Here is a 23,742-nt window from a genome sequence, read left to right on the forward strand (position 1 = left end):
GTGTTAATCAAAATAATTTATAAAATTAACTATGAAGTTACACAAACATTTTTAAATTTTGTTTTACAAAAAATAAAGGATGATGATGATGATTAATAATAATAATAATAATAATAATAATAATAATAATAATAATAATTATAATAATAATTATAATAATAATTATTATTATTATTATTATTATTATTATTATTATTATTAATAATAATAATAATAATAATAATAATAATAATAATAACTATTATTTATTATTATTATTATTATTATTTAATGTAATTTTTGTTCTTTTTATTATTTAGATTAATAATAATAATAATAATAATAATAATAATAATAATAATAATAATAATAATAATAATTTTTACATTTAAATGTATTTTTCTGTACATGTGAGAAGTTAATTTTTGATACTAAAACATGTATTTAAGTGCTCCAAATATTACATTTTTTTTCATGTGATGAACATGATGGTGAGTGTTGAGTAAGTGCAGGAATATCACCTGTTCAGTTTCAAAGGTCATGTTAAAAAAAAAAGTTACAAAAAAAACTCACAAATACATATTCAAACAAAGTGAGAGTGGGATTTTTGGCTTGTGGTTTGAATGTAGCCGTCTTCTCTGCCAGTATCACGTCAGTTCATTTGCAGTACAATGGGCTGTCTGTGACACTTCACACACCTTTATCTTGCTCAAATTTGTGTAGGAACAAACGGTCATTTGTGACCTAGTGTGACTGTTTGCCCAAAGATGTAAAACTTGCCTGATGTAAAGGTCAGAAGGAATTGAACAGACTGCTAAAGCTATGGAAAAGGACATATTCAAAGTGAATAGGCAAATGTTTTCTTCCTGATCTAAAACGCTTACAGTAATCACAGTGTTCCTGTAACACACAACCATGAGAGCGGCGGATTAAGCGGCATTCTTTCTCGGGGTCGCACGCACACTAAGCATTGCATTATGGGAATCCCTGTGATGTGACAGCCTGGCACAGTACCACTGTGGATTTTCATTAGGGGTGGGCGATATGACCGACATCTTATCACAGCATATTACAGCAACTCTAATATCATTATTTATTGTTTTATTTTACAGGTCTGAATCTTAAATCCACAGCCATTTAGGAGTCTATATATATCAGGGACTGGTGATCCTGTCATTTTTACCAAAAGTCCAATGAAATTGTGTAGTTTTTGGTTAATCTAGTCAGTTAATTGTGTTATTTTTCTGGGACAAGTCTTACTCTAAATTTTTGCATTGCTCCATCTTTTAATGTAATTTTCATATGAAAAGAACATAAAGCTAATCTGTCCACTAATAAACTGTGCAGTAAAACCTGTTAACACTGTTAGCATTAGCTAACTTCACTGTAAAAATATATTTTTCACTATTTTGATATTTGTTTCACTACAAAATTTCACATTTAGTTCAATGAGCAACTAGCTGTTTCTTTATAATTGGTCATGATAAAAATTGTTTCTGCACCCATTTATTGTGTACATTAGAAAACATTAACTAACAATGAAAAATGCTTAATTTTTTCATCTTTTGATAGTAAATTTCAACTAGGGCTGGGCGATTATCTTATCGTGCGATATACCGGTAAAAATTTTGCCCACAATAAGAATTAGTCTTCCGGCAATAACAATAAAGTCTAGTTGTTGACACATTTCTGTGTGCTACAGTGCGACGTGACGTGCTGAAGGCGGACGTGAAACTAGCATATCGCTAAATGAGGAGCTCCAATCGGGAACTGGTTTGGTTAAAACTGTGCAGTGCAACAAAAATCAGTCTGAGCCTTGAATAACGTTAACTATTAGTAGCAAGTGTGATGCAGTTTTGCATGTGTATGAGCCTGTTTACAAACCTGTTGTCCAACAAAGATGTCTTTTATTGGCATGCTTTTTCTCCAAATTAACTTTGTACCGGTCAAGTGTTTCAAATAACCTTTTGTGAAGAGAATGCGCCTCCTGATCTACATAAATCCGTCTATGTTCACGCAAATCATTCGCGATCCAGCTTCACTTACAGCCGAAGTGAGTATAAGGGCTTTTTTTTGTGAATCTTTGCAATCACCTTTCCTAATAACGTGCTAGTTTGCAAGTTTAGCGGCTAAATGTGGCTAAAGTAAACAGGTTCGTCACTCCACAGAGAGAAGACAGGGGTGGGGCGAGCAGAGCTCATTAACATTTAAAGCAACCTCGACCAGAGCAGGATGATTTTTGCAGAGCTGATTTTGGCAAGGTAAAAGGGGTGTTGTTATACACTGCCATTGAGAATTTTTAACCAAAGTATATTATAGACTTTCATTAGGACCGTAAAGAATCATATCAACTTGTGGAAAATGGGCATCCGATGACCCCTTTAATTAATGTTAACAAAGTTTAACAAATATTGTAATAGTGGATTGCTCATTGTTAGTGTTAGTAAAACAAACTTTAACAGTAACTCTTCAGATTAGGGGACACCATTTACTATTAACAAGTTGTTTAACATGCATGTTACTATCATATTGGCTGTTTATTAGTATTTATAAAGTGCATATAAATGCATGACCATATTCTAGATCCCTTAACCCTACCCAGTGTCTAAACATAACTGCTATAACAACTACCTTATTTACTATCAGTTAGCAGCGAATTACAAGTTTATCAAGTTTTCATCTTGCCGTTTTCCATGTTTTTGTTTTTGTTCCATGTTTTCATGGAATTACAGCCCAGAGGTTAGTGATTCATTGTTGCCCAGCCTAAAATTACATTCATGTTTTGTATATTTTACCTGTGTTATTCTGCAGTCTCATCACAATCATCACAAGCACGTGCCTGTGGTTTCAGGAGATTTCAGAAGCACATTGTTACTGTGGTTTACAGTCGGGCTGTGTGGAGTTGACCAGTACAGTTTCTGTTTGGTCTGTTTCACGTCACCCCTGTAATGCCCAGACGTGTTACAAGCTGGTTTAAGAGTGCTCACAGATGGACAGACATTGTAAAAGTTGAATTAGACCATGGTGGGTTTCCAGCATTGGGCGTAAAGAGTCTCTGTTTGTGTTTTTAGGAGTGGCGGTTGTTTAACTGTCCAAGCTAAGGTGTGGGCACCATGTTTGGGCCTGCAGGGTGGCTTTTCCTCATCGTTCAAAATAGAAAACCAGAGGCCATATATTCGCAAGGGACTGGACCGACGGGGTGTTTCCAAACATCAGATTCCATCAGAACTGTCCTTTCATGTGTGTTTGTGTGTATGCTGTACTGTTAAGTATCTCTTATTGTAGCTGTGCGAGTTCACTAATAATGCAGTGTTTAGGCAATAAAGTCCCAGAGGCTGTGCTGTAATGAGAATATGGCCTTTTACAAAACTGTTAATTCATAGGTTAATAAAAATATCAAAGATTGTTGTTATTTAATCATTTAAAATAATGGTCTTCAGTTCATGGATTAGACTAATTTAGTGCTGTATTAATGTCTGATTTTGTAGTGATGATGATAAACTTTGGGTATTTTCGTGATATATGATCCGCCCTTTGCAGTGAAGATGTTTATGGGGGAACGTAAATCCTGTTTTACCCTGAGTAGAGAAATCGGGCTCTGCTTTTTATGGCAGATCTTAAAGTCCTCTCTGTTTAGTGTCAAATGACAGTAGGAATATTATCAGAAAAAAATGTATAAATGTGACCCTGGACCACAAAACCAGTCATAAGGGTCAATTTTTTCCAAAATTGAGATTTATATATCACCTGAAAGCTAAATAAGCAGTAAGCTTTTCATTAATGTATGGTTTGTTAGGATAGGACAATATTTGGCCGAGATACAACTATTTGAATATGTGGAATTTGAGGGTGCAAAAAGAAAATCAATATATTTGAGAAAATCGCCTTAAAAGTTGTCCAAATAAAGTTCTTAATAATGAGTATTACTAATCAAAAATTAAGTTTTGATATATTCACAGTAGGAATTTTACAAAATATCTTCATGGACCATGATCTTTACTTAATTTCCTAATATATATGCTGCCTTACTCGTCAAACAGAAGCATCCTGTGCTGTCTCTGTCTTTACAGTGATATTTAACATGCGGTTGTGTTCTGCGCTACAGGGTGTCGTTGTATAGGGAGTGTTTCGTCTGGTCTATGTGAATATAACGGCAGTAACACAGAATGGCCAGAGCCACAGGAAGCTCGCCTCCAGCATACAGGACCAGCAGGACTTATTGTGAAAGTATGTGTCTGAACTATGAGCAAATATAAAAGAGGAAGAGAGGGGAAACAAAACTAGCAGAGTGTACTTGTGCTGAATGAGGTCAGATTCGCTGGAATGAGAGCCTTATTTCCACACAAGGTCTCTGTTGTTCATGTTTGTCCACTAGTGACGCCAATTTCCAAATCTCTCTCTCTCATTAGCGTCCCTGTGTTTCTTTCCGGGACTCAAGCCCACTGTTTGCTTCCTCTTTCAGGTCTAAACACAGAGGCTACATCTGTGTGAGAGCTTGTATTGTGTGTCTAAAGTAAATTTTCTGCCTTCAGCACATTTGAGATGAGACACATAGCATGCTAACTTCTCATGGGTGCATTTGCTTTCGCACCGATTCTGATTCTTCCCGGGAGGCTTCGTCTGCTACTTTGAGTGTGTGTGTCAGTCAAAGTTTAAGTGCTTTTGAAATGGGCTGCCGCTTGCCGTCTTCCACTTACTGCTGCTCTTGCACTTAAAGCTGGAGTATTTTTGCTTACACTGGTCATTGTTACTGGCCTTTTCTTTCTGTCTCTCCCATCACCTCTGTCCTCCATTTCTGATCTTCTGTCCTCTCTCTCTCTCGCTTCTGGCATAAACAGGCAGACTGGTGATTTTCTCTGTGCCTCTCTCTCTCTCTCTCATGTTTTATCTCTTTTGCTTCCCTGCTCTTTCCTGTCGCAGTGTTTGGCAGCCATAACATTACAAATGTGCACAGGCTGATGTTTACAGAGAAATTCGGATTGTAGAGACAGCACAGGTTTTCACAGCCATCCAAAAATGGACTAAAATGTATATGTAACATAAACTGTGTTAGCAGCATATATACTATTAATTTATAGCTTTAACATTTTGTTTTAATATTACTTTTTCATAATTTAAGTGTTTTTAAATATTATTTTACATACATTCCGTTGTTGTTTGTATTTATGTATTTTAGGGGCATATATACTCTTCTTCTGTAGCTTCAACATTTTCAGTTTTAATGTTGTTTTTTACAGAATTTAATAGTATTTTTACTATTAAAATATAAAAATAAATAAATAAATAAATAAATAAATAAATATATAAATATATATATATATATATATATATATATATATATATATATATATATATATATATATATATATATATATATATATATATATATATATATATATATATATATATATATATATATATTTATATATATATTATATATATATATATATTTATATTATTTATTTATTTATTTTTTTAAGAATTGTCTTCACCAAGCCTGCATTTATTTGATCCAAAGTACAAGAACAGTAAAATTGTGAAATATTTTTACTATTTAAAAGAGCTGTTTTCTATTTAAATATATTTTTAAATTATTAGCATCGCTACTCCATTCACGATCCTTCAGATATCATTGTAATATTCTGATTTGCTGCTTAAAAAAAAAAAAAATTATTATTATTATTATTATTATTATTATTATGTTGAAAATAGCTGAGTATAATTTTCTTTTTAAAGGTTTTTTTTTTTTGATAAAGTTCAGAAGAACAGCATTAACTTGAAATAGAAATCTTTTGTAACATTATAAATGTCTTCATTATCACTTTTGATCAACTTAAAGCATCCTTGCTAAATAAAAGTATTAATTTATATAGTTTCTTTACCAAAAAAAATTCTACTGACTCCAGCTTTTGAATGGTATAGTGTGTAATGTTACAAAGCCTTTTTTTTTTTTTTTTTTTTTTTTTTTTTTTTTTTTTTTTTTTTTTTTTTTAGATAAATGCTGATCTTTGAATTTAAAAAAAAATGCAAATCAGCATATTCAAATGAGTTCTGTAAGATCATGTGACACTGAAGACTGGCGTAATGATGCTAAAAATTCAGCTTTGATCATAGGAGTAAATAACATTTGAAAATATATTCACATAGAAAGCAGTTATTTTCAATGGTAAAAATATTTCACAATATTACTGCTCTTGCTGTATTTTGGATCAAATAAATGCAGGCTTGGTGAGCAGAAGAGAATTTAAAAAACATCTAAAAATCTTACTGTTTAAAAACTTTTGACTGGTGGTGTACAGCCCTGTTTAAAGGCATAAATTTAGAGTCAAGTTGTCCTAGGCAAATAAACTCTTTTAGAGACGTTTCACCTCTAAAATCATCTGTTTTAAAGCATCACCAGTCATCAAAGTGCTTCTTTTATTATAAATTTACCGCCTTTGGTATATTTCAAGCCTATTACTGTCACACTTCAAATTGTCTGCTGCGAGTAATGTTCCTATTATTATGTGTAATCCATTTTTGTGGTAGTTTTGCACAATAAAAGTTTATAGGGATTTAACCAAGTTATTTGTCAGTCACCCCTCTGAAGGGCTGTGTTTATATACCGCTGAGAAATCCATCAGCTTAATTATACAGGGCTTCATAAAGACGTCTTTCACAACCAGTTTTACTTCCAAAATCGGGGACACTTTCAGGTGAAACTGGATATTCAGTAGTGTATATAGGATGAGTCTCTATTTTATTCGTCATGAGTTGATTAGATTTGTGAAAAGTGTGTTACATAACACATTTGAGTATGGAGTTTGGTGGGAGACGCTGTGAAATAACTAGGATTAGTGGGGTTTTGGAATAGAGCGTATCCTGAGACAGTAACTGAGTGGAAGGAATGAGGCAGGGAGCCATGGCTGAGCGGGATTGTGGTGGAAGGATGAAGCTGTCACGTCTGTCGTTTGGCTCTGTGGTTTACTGGGGCGTCCTTGCCCTCCTCTGGGCTGGATTACAATGTTGTTTCTCTCTCTCTCTCTCCAAACTTATCCTTTGCTTTTCCCTTCCTCTCTCTTTCCACGCTTCTCTCCATTTTAAAGACAGGATGTTCCGCCCGTTTAGTTGACTGCGGTGTTGCAAACTTGTGGCAGTTGCACAAGTCGTGTCATAATCTTAATGTCTCCCACTGCGCCTGTGATCTTACACTGATTTATACACTAGTTTCTCAAGAGTATTTGTGTGGAGTTGACCAAATTGTATTTTCTCCACAATATTTTTATTTTATTTTAATTTTTTAAACGCTTTGAAATACAGCCTTTTACAATCGTACATTTTTCCAAATTCCATACAACCACAAGATTGCTGCATTTACTCTAGAAGAATAAATCAAAATAAAAATCAAAACAAAAACAAAAAGGAAAACACAACAACACTGAACAAGAATGTTACTCCTGTTTTAGCCCACTGTAATCTCTTCGAAATTGGCTATTATAATCATACTGAATACAAAATGAAACAAATATGTTGAAGATTTTATCAATCTATATGTCGGAACTGCTTTTGTCCACAAAGATTCAAAATTGTATTTTATTTGTATTTTTAAATTTAATTTTAGTTTTTAATTTTTAATTTTGTTCTTAACATTAGCACTAGTCATGTCTGTCTGTCTGTCTAACTAAAAATAAGTGTATTTATTATTACATATCACAGTATATTTATATCACATATCACAGAATGTCACATGGGCAGCAAGAGCAATATGACACAAGTGCTGTGTCATTTTTGTCCCGATCGGTCACAAGCTTAAATGTGATTTTTTACAACAGTAAATAAGTTGATTGTTATATTTTAAACACAATATTAAGTATTTTTGCTCAGTTTTACAGAGAACATATTACCTTTGAAGTCATAGCAGAATTGTTGCTCATCTTCGAGCAACACAGCAGTGTTTAGTTTCTGAATAAATCCGCATATTGAGCGAATCGAGTGAATCAATGATTCATGGAGTCATTTACTTCATTCCTGAATGAATCTGCCATTTGTGTGAATCGAATGAATAAATGAATGACTCAAAGACTTTTACGTCGACGTGCTGGCAGATTTAGTTTCTTATTTAGAGTATAATTTTATAAAAAAAAAGAAAAACGTTAAAGGGATAGTTCACCAAAAAAATTTGTAATTTTGTCATTTACTCACCCTCATGTCGTTTCAAACCTTTCTTTTGTGGAACTTGACAGAAGGTATTTTGAAGACTGTTGGTAACAGCTGTTTTACCTACCAATGGCTTTCATCGTATGAACAAAAAATACTGAGATGTTTCTCAAATGATCTTTCATGTTCCATAGTTTACGTTAGACCATTATAGCCTAAATGTTTATGTAATAAATTCTATGTTGAATCAAATAGAATATTTCTTTCTCAAGCTGCAGTTTGTAAGGTCTATAATCTTTTGTGGGTATTTTCAGTATTTTGCGATTTTAATTAATTTAAGTAATCAAAACGTAATGTAATTATTTAGATGATAAATTTTAATCGACTGACATTCTACTGGAAAGACAAATGCTGTTTTTAAACATTACTGTGTTGCTACTCTAAGTTCATGTCTGGGCTGTGACCTGACCTCCTGCACCTCTTCAGGCTCTGTCTTCAGACTAGAGAAAACACAAGGTTTGGGTATAACACACACCCCTATAATTGCCCTGTGATCACACCAGTTTGTTCGCATTTTATGAGTGCAATCTTAGTTACTCGGAATAAGTCTTAACTTTGATCACAGCTGAGAAATATTTGTATAGAGCTTTAATGACAGGCCGGGCGTAGCTGCTTCCTGTTTCAGGAAAAGAGGAAGAACGTGGTAATGTAAACGAGAGTGTCCTATCTACAGGAAGGACTAAAAGAGACGAGAGGAGGGAAACTTCACTCGTTTCACAGGGGTGGGGGATTTTATTTAAGCTAGTGAACGTTTTGTGGACTTTTTAGTCATTTCAAAAAGCAAGTCTTTGTATTTTCCCACCCTCTCTGACCTTTCAGAGTTCACACGTGTTTACCACTACAGAAACAACCTAGATACCATGTAAAAATCCCATCCCTCCAGAAGCTTGTGCTGTGTTACCTGAGCTCTTGCCAGTAAATGTTTAGCAGCTCTGTCACTGCAGTTGTGCAGTGAAGCGGCCATCATCAGCCTCAGCCATCAGCAGGAAATGATGCGTTTAGAAGCTGTCGGACATTTTCGTTTTTCCCTGGGGTGTTTTAAGCGATTCAGAGAGTCATCAGGAAGGTCATCGTGTGAGTTCGGAGGCATGACCGTGTGCTGAGAACACACATGGATGGGACTGACAGACTCTCAGTGCGATCAAGCGTGTATAAGCAAACAAACCAAATTGAATTAAAATCCATTTGATGAGACTAACAGTGACCCTTGAGCACAAGGAATATGTCTTTAGAGATAACATCTGCTTCAGATTTTCTCATTATGTTTATTCTGCTCACTCCAGATAACATCTTTCTTTATGAGAACAGACAGATGGAGGTCTTTTTATAGATCGCATGAAATGAGTGTATTATGACAGGTCTGATCCTGCTTGACTTTTATTGGATTATAATAAGAGTGTCCTATAGAGATGAAGAGTGTCTTAATCTTTTTCTCACCTTGCTTACTTTCTGCTCTCCAGGCGCTGGCAGCTAATGCAGGTACCGGATTTGCCGTTGCAGAGCCGCAGGTTGCCATGTTTTGCGGCAAGCTCAACATGCACATTAATATCCAGACTGGACGCTGGGAGCCGGACCCTTCCGGATCCAAAACCTGCCTCGGAACCAAAGAAGGAGTGCTGCAGTACTGTCAGGAGGTAAAAGAGTGTTACACAACATAAATTGCCATTAAAATTCATTTCTTGTTCAATCCCTGCTGGGGTGAGCAATGAGCCATCTGCTTGAGCATCCACTTTTCACAGTATAATCAATTGCTGATTAATGACATCCTCCCTTAAATCCTTTTTCACTTGGTAATACATAGATTGGGTTGTGTTTTACACTGACTTGAAACATGCATTTTCCACTCCATAAATGCAGTGATGTACTTAAATTTAAGATATTGATGCAAAAATGCCCCATGTATGTGTTTTGTCTCGTATTTATTTGTATATCACACATCGCACAATATCACACAGGCAGCAAGAGCAGCATGACACGAGTGCTGATTTCTTAAATGTGATTTTATACAACAGTTCAGTAAATAAGTTGTTGATATTGTGTTATTTTAAACACAATATTTTGTAGAGAACATATTACCTTTTGAAGCCTTAGCAGAATTGTTGTGTCTCTCAGAGCAACACAGCGGTGTTTAGTTTCTGAATTAATCCATGTTTTGAAGCAATGGTGTAAACCAGGGGTGCTCAACCCTGGTCCTGGAAATCGACTTTCCTGCAGAGTTCAGCCAAAGAGTATAAAATACCAAGAGGCAAAACTCTGATGCTTTTTTGGTAACAGCCACTAGGTGGCGCTTTGGTAGCGTGGCCGCCATTTCGGAGTGAAAATGCTAACTGGACAACCGCACAGAAGCAGACAGAATGGCTGCGTTCCGTGATGAACATTTATAATAAACCCAAACTCATAGCAATACGCAGAGATGGAGTTTGAGATGTTCCACACATGTAAATAAAAACTGTTTGTGTGGAGCAGCATTTACTGGGAACGAGTACGTAACCTACACGCATGTAAATAATTGAAGCACACATATTAAAACTGCATCGCATATATTTAATTAATCATACCGTGGTGAATTCACAATAGCATTATGCTTTGATTTTTAAATGGGTTTAATATATCATGCAGCCTTGGAAAATTAAACAATAATGCGTTTCATAGATTCTCATCTGTGGAATGCGCCACTTCTGGTATTTTGCCGGTTACTCAACATGGGCAAAATGCAGTCAAGGATTTTTGAAAATCGAGTACTCAAATTGAATCGAGGAATCATGACAGTCTCGCTGAAGACAAGATTAATGTTGAAAATTCAGCTTTGCATCACAAAAATAGATTTTGCTAAAGTAAATGCAGCTATATTGAGCTGTAAGCTTGGTATTTACCAAAAAAATAATCAAAGTAAAGATGTTTTTTCAATAATGAATTTAATCTATTATTGCATTTGACTCTCTTTATATACTCCTATCAGACAATGGAGTCTTTTGTAATATTGCTGGTACCATTGATTTTAAAAAAGCAATAATCTTCCCAACCCCCTGTACTTCTGAAAGATACCTTCCCAGAACTATATTAAAAAAACACTATTTGGCTAAAAATGTCAAATATTGCTCTCATCTGTCATATGGCTGACTGCAAAAACAGCAGTACTGTCCCTGTACATTGAGATTGCTTTTCACTGATGTCCTTTTAATGCATTTCAGGAGAGAGTAAATCTTGTGTTACTTTAATACGTGAGCAGATGGTGTCTGAAGATTGTGAAGCATGGATCACCTTTTACTGTTCAGACTAAATCTCTCCACTCTCTTCCCTTTAGATATATCCTGAGCTGCAAATCACAAATGTGGTGGAAGCCAATCAGCCGGTCAGGATCGAGAACTGGTGCAAGAAGGACAAAAAGCAGTGTAAGGGCCACGCTCACATCGTGGTCCCCTACAAGTGCTTGGGTAAGTGGTGTTTGATTGACAGCTCTGTTGTCCTTTTAAACAGCCAATTGTCCTGTGGGGTTAAAGACGCCATTGTTGAAGTGAAACATCTGAGAAGCCAGAACAGCAGTTCAAAGTGACAAGGCGACGACGTTAACTAAACTGTAGCTCAGGTAGTCGTTACGGTTCCTCATGTGATTGGCTACAGGGTTCAAAATATATTGCACAATACCAAGAAATTCTAAAACATTAAAGTGTTTTGTGACTCTACTCCTCTACTTGGTGGAAAAAGGAGCTACAGTTAAGCTAACAGTTTAATTACTGTCACACTGTTTGGAAAAACTTGCTGCTGCTGCTTGTTACTCCTGAACACTGGTTTCAGGAAGACGGCGAAAAGCCATTACTGTGTGGAGAACTTTATAGTAATAAAGCAAAATCCCATTTCCAATTTTAGACAGAGGCTGTAAGGCTGTTGGAGATCCATTGGGCTGTGAGTTTGTGTGTGTGTACGTTATTGTTTCTTGTGCCGCAGAGGCGGCTACAATACATTGCCTCTCCTCCAGGAGTTTTCCAAGCAATTGCCAGTGGCAACTTAGTCACCAGAGTGGTTTAAACTGTCAAGAGTTTGTAAACTCTCTTTAACACACTTTCTCTCTTTCTTCACTTCTTTTTACTTTGCTAACACAGACTCTGGTTTATTAACTGGATGTTTACGATGACGTAGTTAATGTTAAAAACGCAACAATGGAGAATCTCTGCATAATAAGGTAACCCATAAACTACTGTTCAAGAATTTTGGTGTCAGCAAAATATTTTACCCTTATATTTTTCTAAGAAGCTTGTTATGCTCACCAAGGCTGCTTTTACTTGATTTAAAATTGAATATTATGTAATATTGTGAAATATTTAAAATAAATGTTTTCTATTTGAATATATGTTAAAATGTAATTTATTCCTGTGATGCAAATTTTTATTACTCCAGTCAGTATCTCCAGTTTCACATTATCCTTCAAAAATCATTCTGATATGCTCATTTGTAATTGTGGATAGTTCAACCGAAAATGAAAATTGGCCCATTATTTACTTACCTTTACTCACCTATTAAAAAAAATATCCTTGCACTTCCTAGCTTTAGAATGGCAATGGATGGGTGTTTGTCTTCATCAGTCCAAAACAAGTCCAATAAACTGCATCCATCCATAATAAAAAGTGCCTCACACGGCTCCAGAGGGTGAATAAATGTCTCCTGTAGTGAATCAATGCATTTTTGTAAGAAAAATATCCATATTTAAAACATAAGAATCACTTTAATCTAGCTTGCGCCAACTGGTCGCACACAGCTCTGGGCAGATAAATAATGCCCAGTAAATAATAGACTAATTTTCGTTTTTGGGTGAATGATCCCTTTAAAGTCAGTTCAGTCCAATTCATTTTTATTTGTATAGAACTTTTCATAATGCACATTGTTGCAAAGCAGCTTGGTAGAAAATTAACATTATAAATGTCTTTAATTTTACTGTCTGTTTTTATTAATTTAATGCTTCCTTGAAAAATAAAAGTATTAATTTCTTTCAAAAAAAAAAAAAGAAGCCCAGACATTTGAACAGTAGTGTATAATAAATCAAGCTATTCAACCCAGTAAACCATTAAGCAGTACTTAATTTATTATGCAATAGTTCATGCTGAGAAACAAAGTAAAAAATCTGCAGAAATCAGAACATACAGTATGGTGGGGTTCAAAAACGAGACCGTATTGAAAACTGAGGTTTAAAAATGTAATAAAGGTTTTAGAGAAAAGAAGTTGAATATTGAGCCTCATTCATGAAACTCAAGCAGAGCTCATTTTTGTGTAAATCATTCGTTAAGGCTGATCGGACGTAAACTTTCGAATTCATGAAATGTTTGTGTTTTCAAAATGTTAATTGGTACGAAAAATGTACTTTGGCTCACTACCATGTGTAAATGGTGCATAAAACATTTTGTGTTCTTTCTGGCAAACGTTTGATGCACTGCCATAATATTTCACAAGTTCGTTTGCCCCGTCTTTTATATTTTATTTTTTGTAGCGGAGTTGATAACCGTTCAACTTTGGGTAAAACGCAGCACTCTTCACTCGATTTTTACCTAGTCTCACACAGCCAGACTTTCAAGCTGACGACTGAAGGTCTGGATACTTTGCTGCTTTGATTGGCCAAGGTTCTGCCCAAGAGGCAATATGACTGACAGGTAAAGCAACCAATCACGTTTCGTTTTGTGCTGTCATGTATAGGGGCGTAGAAATGTCACAATAACAGACCTGTGTATAAATCTCTTGGACATATTTTAGAAATTCTATGCTGTGAACTTGACATATTTCACATAACTTAGTTGATCTTGATAAGTGCTTATCATGACAGTTGTAACCACAACAGATTTCTTCTTCCTTAAGGGGTTTCACTTTACAGCAGATTTGTTTCCAGACAGAACGTTACAGAACGCGACACGCGTCTCACAGAAATACTGTACAATTCTACTGATTAGATCAGACTGCTTTTTACCCAGCCCTCCAATCAATGGAAGACGGACAGGACAAATACTACACTGACCAATCATCCTACTTGTACACAATGACTAAACGGCAATGGAGAACTTAATATAACTGGTTACTGCATTTTTAGATTCAGTAATATTCTTTAAAATGAGATACTAGTAATGTTACTTCCGTGGACATTACAAATCACAGCAACCAAAATATCTCAACTAAAAAAAAATGCTGTGCCGACAAAGTGCTCTAAAGCGCCACCAGCTGGTCATTTGTATTTATTTATTTATTTTATTTTTTATTTTTTTTAACTGGCTAAATACACTAGTGGACACACATTAATTAAATATTTACTGTTTAGTAGTACTGCCTGTTAGTTTTTGTTTTTCATGTGTGCCCTATTTACGTTTGATTGGAATTAACACGTTTCACTATCAAATCTGTGTTTATGAAGCGCTTGTGAATCGGAAAGGTCTGTTTTACATGCAAATTACTCTGAGTTTACTCAAATATGTGACGCTGGACCATAAAACCAGTCTTAAGTGGCATGGGTATATTTGTAGCAATAGCCAACAATACATTGTATTGAGTCAAAATTATAGATTTTTCTTTTATGCCAAAAATCATTGAGATATTAAGTAAAGATCATGTTCCATAAAGATATTTTGTAAATTTCCTACCGTAATTATTTCGAAACGTAATTTTTGATTAGTAATATGCATTGCTAAGAACTTCATTTGGACAACTTTAAAGGTGCTTTACTCAGTATTTTGATTCAGTTTTCAGACTTTCAAATAGTTGTATCTTGACCATATATTGTCCTATCCTAACAAACCATGCATCAATGGAAGGCTTATTTATTCAGATGATGTATAAAATTGTGATTGTTTTGTGGTCCAGGGTCACATATTTATGCAAGTTTCATAAATGAGGCTCATTATGTTTATAGGTCTCTAATCAAAAACTAATTTGTGAGCATTAAAAGCATTTTTTATTAAGCTTGCGCTACTGTCTTTTTGCTTATTTAAATTACAAATTATTATAATAAATTGCATGTAAATGCAAAATATCAGCACAGTGGCTAGTAGTCTGAGAGCGTATGTTTTAAAATGGCACTCAACCCCTGATAAACTGTCAGTCATGCAAATGTATTCATACATGCTACAGTCAGAGTCTCACTTCCTCAGGCATAAATAACTTCCCACTGTTATTAATTTTCTTAAGCAAATAAATAAATCCAGTTCTGTATTTCCACGTAAGAAAAATAACATTTGTCTCGTTGCATCTCAGAGGAGAAGCTGCTGTCAGCCTGTCCGTGCCTTTTCCTCGGCTCCTCCTGTGTGTGTCCCTCTCTTGTAGGAGAGGATTGAGTTGTGGCTCTTTGCGGGCTGAAAAAAGCCATTAGCGCTGCCAGCCGACTGTGAAATGGGCCGACGGTCGGAGGCTTTCCAAGATGGCTGATTTTTGTTTTGTGTGTGTTTGAGCTGACACGGCAGCTATTGACGTGGATCACCTGACGTCGGCTGCTGTTTGATTGACGGGGTCGGGCGGACGATGCACTTTCAGTCCGGTGCTTCCTGTGTCTCTTTCTGTGTGATTGACGGCTAGCCAATTGAATCTCTCGGCCTGAAAGAATCTAAAGCTGTTTTAGTCTGCATATAGCAGCACCACACTGTTCCATCAACAACTTTTTCTACTTATGAGTCTCCATGGAAACTGTTTTATTGATCTGAAGTGGAGCGTGCAAATTGGCTGAAGATAAAAACAGAAAAATGAAACTGCAGTGATACCATAACAAAAGCATTTTTTTTTTTTTTTTTTTTTTTTTTTTTTTGAACATAACAAATTACTGTGTTGCTTTGTAGTAGCTAGGATGTTTTTGGGTGGTTGCTATAGCTTTTGTTGTTTTTACAGTCTGCATCTCTGATTGTGGAAAAGTGACGGCACATTTCTTCTTGAAAGTCGCAGGATTTTGATCATTCATGCAGTTTATGGACTGATGTTTAATGCAAACACACAAGCTTAACCAAAGAAATATTGATGTTTGCCTGATGTAGGTGTTTCTGGCCACAGTTGATGGTGATTTCTGCTGCAGTCAAGGACTAGGGGTATCCTGTGTGTGGAAAAGCAGCCCCTGCTGTTTAAGGAGATTTTCCTCTTTAGGCGCATTTGTAACCTTGAATTGAAGTCGGTACATCAGCGAGACTCGCTCGTGTTCGGGCTCACCTTGTCTTCTCACCTCTCTGCTTCCTCTGGGGTTTAACTGCTGTTATTAATGAGGAGGTTTCGTTGTGATTCAGCAGCATTCTGGCCTCTGGAGTTTAATTAGAGAGAGTGATTTGTTTTGGTGGTGTAATGCAGTGAAATGGGCGGCTTGTCTGTGTCTCTGTCTCTCTCTGCAGTGCAAACCTCAGAGAAATCTGCAAATATGCTTGGGCTTGATCTTTGAGGATTATACCGTATTGTTGTTTGTGCTGCCAAGTAGTTGCATCCCTTAACAAAAAATGTCTGAAGCATGCTCTTAAAATATGTTTTTAAAATTGTCATCTTAATGTTATTCCAAATCCATATGATGTAAGAAGTGGAAATGTTCATGCTGCACTTTTAAGCATAGTTATCAGGGATAAATTCTTAAAAGGGCCAAAAAAGTATGGAATGCACTATATAAGTCTCCAAAACCATACAGTAGTTTTTTGATATTATAAGCTTATTGCATGTGCATTTGGCAGGGTTGATATTAGTGGTACCAAACACAATTCAATCTCGCTGGTCTCGGTTGCATTTGCAGCGAAGTTATGTGCAAATGTGTAAGAGACGTAATGAAAGGAGCAGCATGAGCATTCTTCAAACTCTTTTTACGTTCCATGAAAGCAATGACATTCCAAATTTATAAGACTTTTGTTCATTTTTGAAACACAAATTAAGATATTTTAATGAAATCTGAGAGATACACAATTGCAAGTCTGTTCCACCCAAATGTTGACTTAAAAAAAAAAAAAAAAAAAAAAAAAAAAAAAAAAAAAAAAAAAAAACATGAACACATACATAGATTAACACATACATAGGAGCATATGAAATATAGCAACATAAAGCAATTTTGTTTCTTTAGATTCATATGGATTTCCTTCAAAGTTTTTAAAAAAAATTTTTGACGGGTCTAAGTTTTGTGGAATAGACTTTTAATGGAGGGACAAATCACTCACTTTACAGTCCTGTTCTGTGTGTACTAGGGATGTAACAATATCAAAATCTCACAATACGATAATATTGCAACATAATGTTCGTGACACAATATTTATTGCGATTATTTATTAAAAAAAAAAAAAAGAAAGAAAACAAATGAAGATTTGGAAAAAAATGTACATTTTAAACTTAAATTCTTCTGTCTAATGCACTTTCAAAATTAAGAGCTCCAACCCATGTTCTTAACTAAGGAAACTTAAGTCAGAAAAAAGCCAGTGAATTGACTTGCAGCTAAACTTTAAAGGGGACTCAACCCTCTTTTTATTTGTGGTATACTGTCTGTCTAAATTACATTCACACTGGTGTTTTAGGGAGCCAAACAAATTAGAATATAATAATAAAAATAATAATACTAAACAATTTTTTATTATTGCTATTTCCTATGACAGAAATAGCCATATTGTACAAGAATTCACTGTAAAATAATGAATATTTCATAGGTATTTTTTTTTTGCTTTACACTACAGCAGGGAAATTTCAATACTACTTTTATAATTTCAGCACTTGAAAGAGATACTTTGAATTTGGACTGCAGTATTGTTACCCATTTAAATCGCTAGCAATTCATACTGCACTTTAAAGCTTTTATTTTGACGGAAACGGCAGTAGAGATTTTATTTTAATGGGAAAACTCCAGCTTTAGTTAAAACAGGCTTACTAAAATGCGTCTCGCTTCAATTCTAGTGAAATGCATGTAATGTGTAATCATCTGCAGCGAAAATAAAGCATAAAGCGTTCTCATCTGAAATTTTCACTCATAAAAAATAATTACAACCTCATTTCATCTCAGTCACGTTTACACACTGCCTCCAAAACTTTTGTCTGTCAGAGTTCGGATCAGATTTGATTTTCTGCGTTTTGGCATCCGTAGTAAGCATTTTGATAGGAAAGGATGACGAATACGAAAAAAAAACTGAAAAACGCATACGAAAACTTCAGACTCATTGTGCAATGACCTTAACTGGTGGCTGTTGTATTTCTAAACACATGCTAAACTCACATTACATGCAATTAATGAGTTGACTGCATTCACTGTTAACGGAGCTGTGGAAAACACTGGATCACGAGCTGATCGCCTGAACAAAGTTTGCAGACTTGATGAAGGGATTAAGCCATATTGTGCTTTCAGTTTTAGTTGGTTTGACAGATTTGACCATGATAATGTCAAAGTTTTGCTATCGCAATACCACGATATTACTGTTACATCCCTAGTGTGTACATACTATGCACTTATCATGATAACAATAACTGGCTAATAACTAGGTACTAACCCTGAACTTACCCCTAAACCCAACCTTAACCCATGCAGTAACTTATTTTACCCAGTACTTTCATAGGTGTGTATGTGTACTGTATGTGCACACACTGTAAATTAAAGTGCAACCGAAGTATCTTAAATTGGGTTTCAAAGATGAACAAAAGTCTTATGGGTTGGAACAACAAAGATTTTTTTTTTATTTTTTTGGAAGAGCTGTCCTATTTTAGTCAGTCTTCCCTTGATCTTTTTCATTTTAGTTTCCTCAAACGAAATGGAGAAAGCTTAAGATGAGGAGGTAGTAATTACATCTGCGAGTGAACGTTAAATGTTTTCCGAGCTATTCTGGTCAGCTGAGAGCAGGGCTCATGTTTGACCATTACCTCTTTACTTTAAAACACTGGCTTGATTCATTTTAGACGACGTTAACTCCTAATGGGCAGTCAGCAGATGTTTTCCAGTATTTTGTTTGGGTTTGTTTAGTTGCTGACCGTTTCATCCTTTAGCCTTAATAGTCCTGAATGATACCAATACGAGGTAGTGCTGAGATAAACAGCTCTTTAGCAGGGAGGATTGTGCTAAATCAACAGCAGCTCTGCTTTACAGAAACATCAGCAGTGTTCAGCTCTCCAAAGGTTACACTGGTTCATTTGATGCTAGTGTTTCTGAAAACAGACGTGGATGCGGGCAGATTCCATCCTGGCCGAAGAGTCTAGCAGATACAACCGGAGATAAAAACTGAAAGAACGGGGAAAAATCGTTTTTAGGGAGATTATACTGCGTTTAATGTGTAATAGCCATAAATCTTTGATGCAGGACTGGGGCAGAGCGGAGGAACTGGGCTATAAACTGTGAAGTTGAAAGCAGCTGGCCTCAATCCTTTTGTGTCGTTTGTCTTCATAGCATTTTTTCTTCTTTTGTCTCTTTCTTAACTATAACACACTTATTTTTCCAGCCTTTGCTGGATCATCTAAGAGTTTTTTGATCATGTCGTCAGCTTGCAGTTTGCCTTTACAAGTCGAGCGCTTAGTCAAATTCATGCACAGGCGTTTAATAAGAAATGAAAAATCAGGGATTACACGAGCGCACAAATGAGCCATTCCAGGTGCCGTCCTGCTTTTTGGCTTTTGAAAGATTTTTTTATATTTACATCAGCATGACTCTCTGGCCCAGATATATTAAATTATCAATGGAATAATTGATCCAACAATACTAATTAATGTATCACCATCGTTCCAAACCTATATGCTGTTGTTTTGTCCATGCAACATAAACAGAGAAATTAAGAATCTTCTTGCAGTTCCATACTTTCATTTAGCATACTTGAACTGGTTTTGTTCTGTTCTGCTTCAGACACTCTTGAGAACCACTCATCATGCTCATCAATGACATCAAACCTTGCTCAGTGCATCGACAAGCAATTTTTGCTGATTTCCAGAGAATAGTGACCTTCAAAAATTGATTGTTACTCACACAGAGCTTATGCATGACTTTAAAGGAAGTGAACTATTGCACACAAATTGTATAAAAAATGTCCTACATTGCCAAATTTGTTTTTGAAATAACTTTGCTGAAATCTGCAACATAGTAAGATCATGAATGTGGAGCACTACTGTTTAAAACATTTGTTGTCTACTGCAACAAAATATTGTGTATACTATGTATATTTTTATATTTGAAATGCATGGTCTTTAATGTGTAGTATGAAGCAGTATGTAGTAGATGTAGTAGAAAAAAAAAGTGCTTTTCATTGCACCCAAAATGAATGATTGCAGAAAAATATACACTACCGTTCAAAAGTTTGGGGTCAGTAAGACTTGTAATAGTCTTTAAAGAAGTCTCTTATGCTAATCAAGGCTGCATTTATTTGATTAAAAATATAGAAAAAAAACAGTAATATTGCAAAATGTTTTTACAATATAAAATAATGTTTTTTATTTTAACATACTTTAAAATAGAATTTATTCCTGTGATGAAAAGCTGAATTTTTATCAGCTGTTACTTCAGTCTTAAGTGTCACATGATCCTTCAGAAATCATTCTAATATGCGGATTTATTATTAGAATGATCAATGTTGGATAATATCAACAGTTGTGCTGCCAAATATTTTTTGGAACCTGTGATATTTTTTTTTTTTCAGGATTCTTTCATGAATAACAAGTTTAAAAAGTACAGTGTTTATTCAAAATATAAATATTTTATAACAATGTAAATTATTTATTATTAACTTTTGATAAACTTTTAATTATTAACTTAATACATCCTTGGTGAATAAAAGTATTAATTTCTTAAAAAAAAAAAGAAACAATAAAAATGTACTGACCCCAAACTTTTGAACGGTAGTGTATATGTTTGTATTGAACATTTATGGAGCAACAGGTTTTGTATGAAAATAAATCATACAAGCTGTTCATTTTGTTTAAAGATTAAAATTCTAAATGGGGTATGAGGTAGCAAGAGGGGCCTTTTTTTATTATTTTATTTTATTATATGATATGATTAATAGCGTGTTTTTAAATATGATGGTTTTGTTCTAAACATGCTGATTATCTCTAAGATGGGCACCCAACATAATATATGATATTTACCAACTGAATCTAACCATGTCATGTCAACAAATGGAAAAGTCAGCCTTCTATTAATTATCATGTTAATTATTGTGCCTTTTAGCCTAAACAGCAGAGGTGCTTTTTCCTCCAAATACCATACTTTTACATATTCTTTCACTAATTAAAAACTGCTGCTTTAATTAACTTAAAACTGAAAATCATTAAGACATTTGTCTCGAGATGCACTGTATTCAAACATTTTAGCAATTCTCATGTGCTGCTTAAATTTACAAAAAACATTTTTGAAAACATCAAATGTTAGATCAAGCAAGCACAGAATCGATTTTGCACTGCCGCGCGCGATCACCTCAAAGATCAGGCAAATTTGCATGTGTTTCTTGAAAAGCAGATGTTTTGGAAAGTGCTACGCCACGTTTTTCTGCCATCTAGTGGTTTAGAAATAATATCAAAGGCGCCTTTTACTCTAGGGTGCCTTTAGCCTCTATTGTACCCTACTGTGTGGAATGCTGTATCCCAAAATGCATTGCACTGACTTTACTTTTTCAGTGATTAATGAATCTGATTGGTTTTTTTTAACATCTACTTGAATAATTATTAAATCAATCTGAATTAAGGCATTTTTGTACAATATTAACTTGGAAATTCACAATAGCCATTCTTCCCTTTCATGTTCATGAGAGTACCACAACGTGTTGATTGAAAGGGAAGTCAGTGAATAGTCATTATTTCTGTTTTCTTTGCGCACAAAAAATATTCTCGTAGCTTCATGAGATTAAGGTTGAGCCACTGATGTCACATGGACTATTTTATTGATGTTCTTACTACCTTTCTGCGCCTTGAATGTGTCAGCTGCGTTGCTGTCTATGCAGGGTCAGAAAGCTCTCAGATTTCAAAAACATTTTAATTTGTGTTCTGAAGATGAGCGGATTTTTTGCATTGCATTTAGTAAAAATAGTAGTCATTATACAGTGCACACTTGTGTAGCATTCCGTAAGCAGTGTATTTTTACATTTCCTAACTGGTAGTTTTGTGTGTTTGGTTGTAGAGGCGGAATACTGCACTTCTCTGCCTCACTGCCTCGCTTTTCAAATGATACCCCGTTTATTCCAGTTGAGCAGCGGCACGCCGTCCTACCGATGCTGTCAGGACTTATTTTCTGCTTTTTCTACTGCAGCTGTAAAATAAATAATTGCTGAATCACACACACGGTTTTCCAGCGGAGCTGATTGTGTACCGGGTTCAATACATGTTAAGCTTTATCGACGGCATCTGTGACATGCTGTCGATTGCCACTGAAAATTGTTTTGACCGACTGCTCAGCTTATAAAAACAAGCAAAAATAATTTACATTAATGCACTTACAATGGAAGCCTGTGGGACAAGGCATAAAATACAGTTTTTAATATGTTACCACTACTGTAGATGTGCTGTATAATCTTGTCTGTTCAAACAGACTCCTGTCATGAACTTTTTAAAGCTAGTAAATGCTTTAACCTTACAAGTAAAGATGCTGGAAAAGGAAGTTATGTTCTGTGTTTTGAATCCATAATTATCCATATATCCATAATTTACGCCTCAATAGCAAAAGCAAGTATTTAGAAGCCGTGCAGCGTTTCATAATTCGAGTTCGTTAGGGCCCTTTAAAATCTGTTTTATTTTTTCACAAATATTTCACATTCTGGATTCAGTTTTAATGATTTCATTAAATTTAGCTAAAATGTTTTTGTAATGTATTACTTTAAGAACTAGACTCTTCTGAAGAATAGTACTATGTTTTTATAAGTTAAACCAAATGGGTTATGAAGAAACCTTTGAGCTTCTTTGTGTGTATATGATATGACAATAGTTTTAATCAAATTAATTGGTGAAATACTACTGAAATAACTCTTAGGGCAGCTCTGGAGATGAAGTTCATGTCATTTACATAGTAAGACGGCACACGCTAAAATGACCACAAGTGAGATTTTGCTTGAGTATGTGTAGGCAGACTTCATATTTAAATTAGTCTTTTGTAGTCTTTTAATATTCACAAACAGTAGTCCATTGCTATTTGATCAAGTGCACATCCCAAGTTTTGATTCATTCATCCAAAATTTGCCAAATTCCAAAACAGTCTTGTTATGCAGTCAATTCCATTTTTATAACTGGACTCTGATTTCTTAGACTAGTGCCCTAGTTAGTGTTTGGCTGTAGTTGTTGGTATGTGTTGAGTCATTCAGGTTAGGTACTGTTTTAAATTATGTAAGGACTTTAGTTAGTTTGGCCCCTGAGGGCCAATGGGACGAGTTTTGGCAAGAATGCATGTGCATGTGTGAGTCTGTACGGCATGGAGAGGCTTTGGTTTGAACAACAGCTGTGTTCTCTGCTATTTCCAGTTCTTTCCTCCAAACCCTTTCATTTTCCAAAACACTGGCCTTTTCTTTCTCTCCTGTCCGCCTTTCCTCGGCTCTCTGGATTCAGGCTGATTTGGCCCTAGGCCTGTTTTGTGGTAACGGCTAAATGAGCAGTTTGTGGCCGGTCACAGTCCTCTTCTATTGTGAACAGACTTCTGGTCATTAAAGGATT

At 35.2% G+C, this 23,742-nt stretch overlaps 1 protein-coding gene across 5 annotated transcripts in view; it reads left to right on the top strand.

Annotated features, from left to right (window-relative positions):
- aplp2 (amyloid beta (A4) precursor-like protein 2) overlaps nt 1-23,742 on the top strand; it is a 101,163-nt gene that overhangs the window by 35,807 nt on the left and 41,614 nt on the right. For all 5 annotated transcript variants that reach the window (XM_051135748.1, XM_051135750.1, XM_051135746.1 and 2 more), the window contains exons 2-3: nt 9,636-9,809; nt 11,480-11,609. In XM_051135748.1, coding sequence (XP_050991705.1) covers nt 9,636-9,809; nt 11,480-11,609 — 304 coding nt within the window. The remainder of the gene's footprint in view (nt 1-9,635; nt 9,810-11,479; nt 11,610-23,742) is intronic.

The sequence above is a fragment of the Labeo rohita genome, chromosome 18 (assembly GCF_022985175.1).
Source record: "Labeo rohita strain BAU-BD-2019 chromosome 18, IGBB_LRoh.1.0, whole genome shotgun sequence".
Lineage (NCBI taxonomy): Eukaryota > Metazoa > Chordata > Actinopteri > Cypriniformes > Cyprinidae > Labeo > Labeo rohita.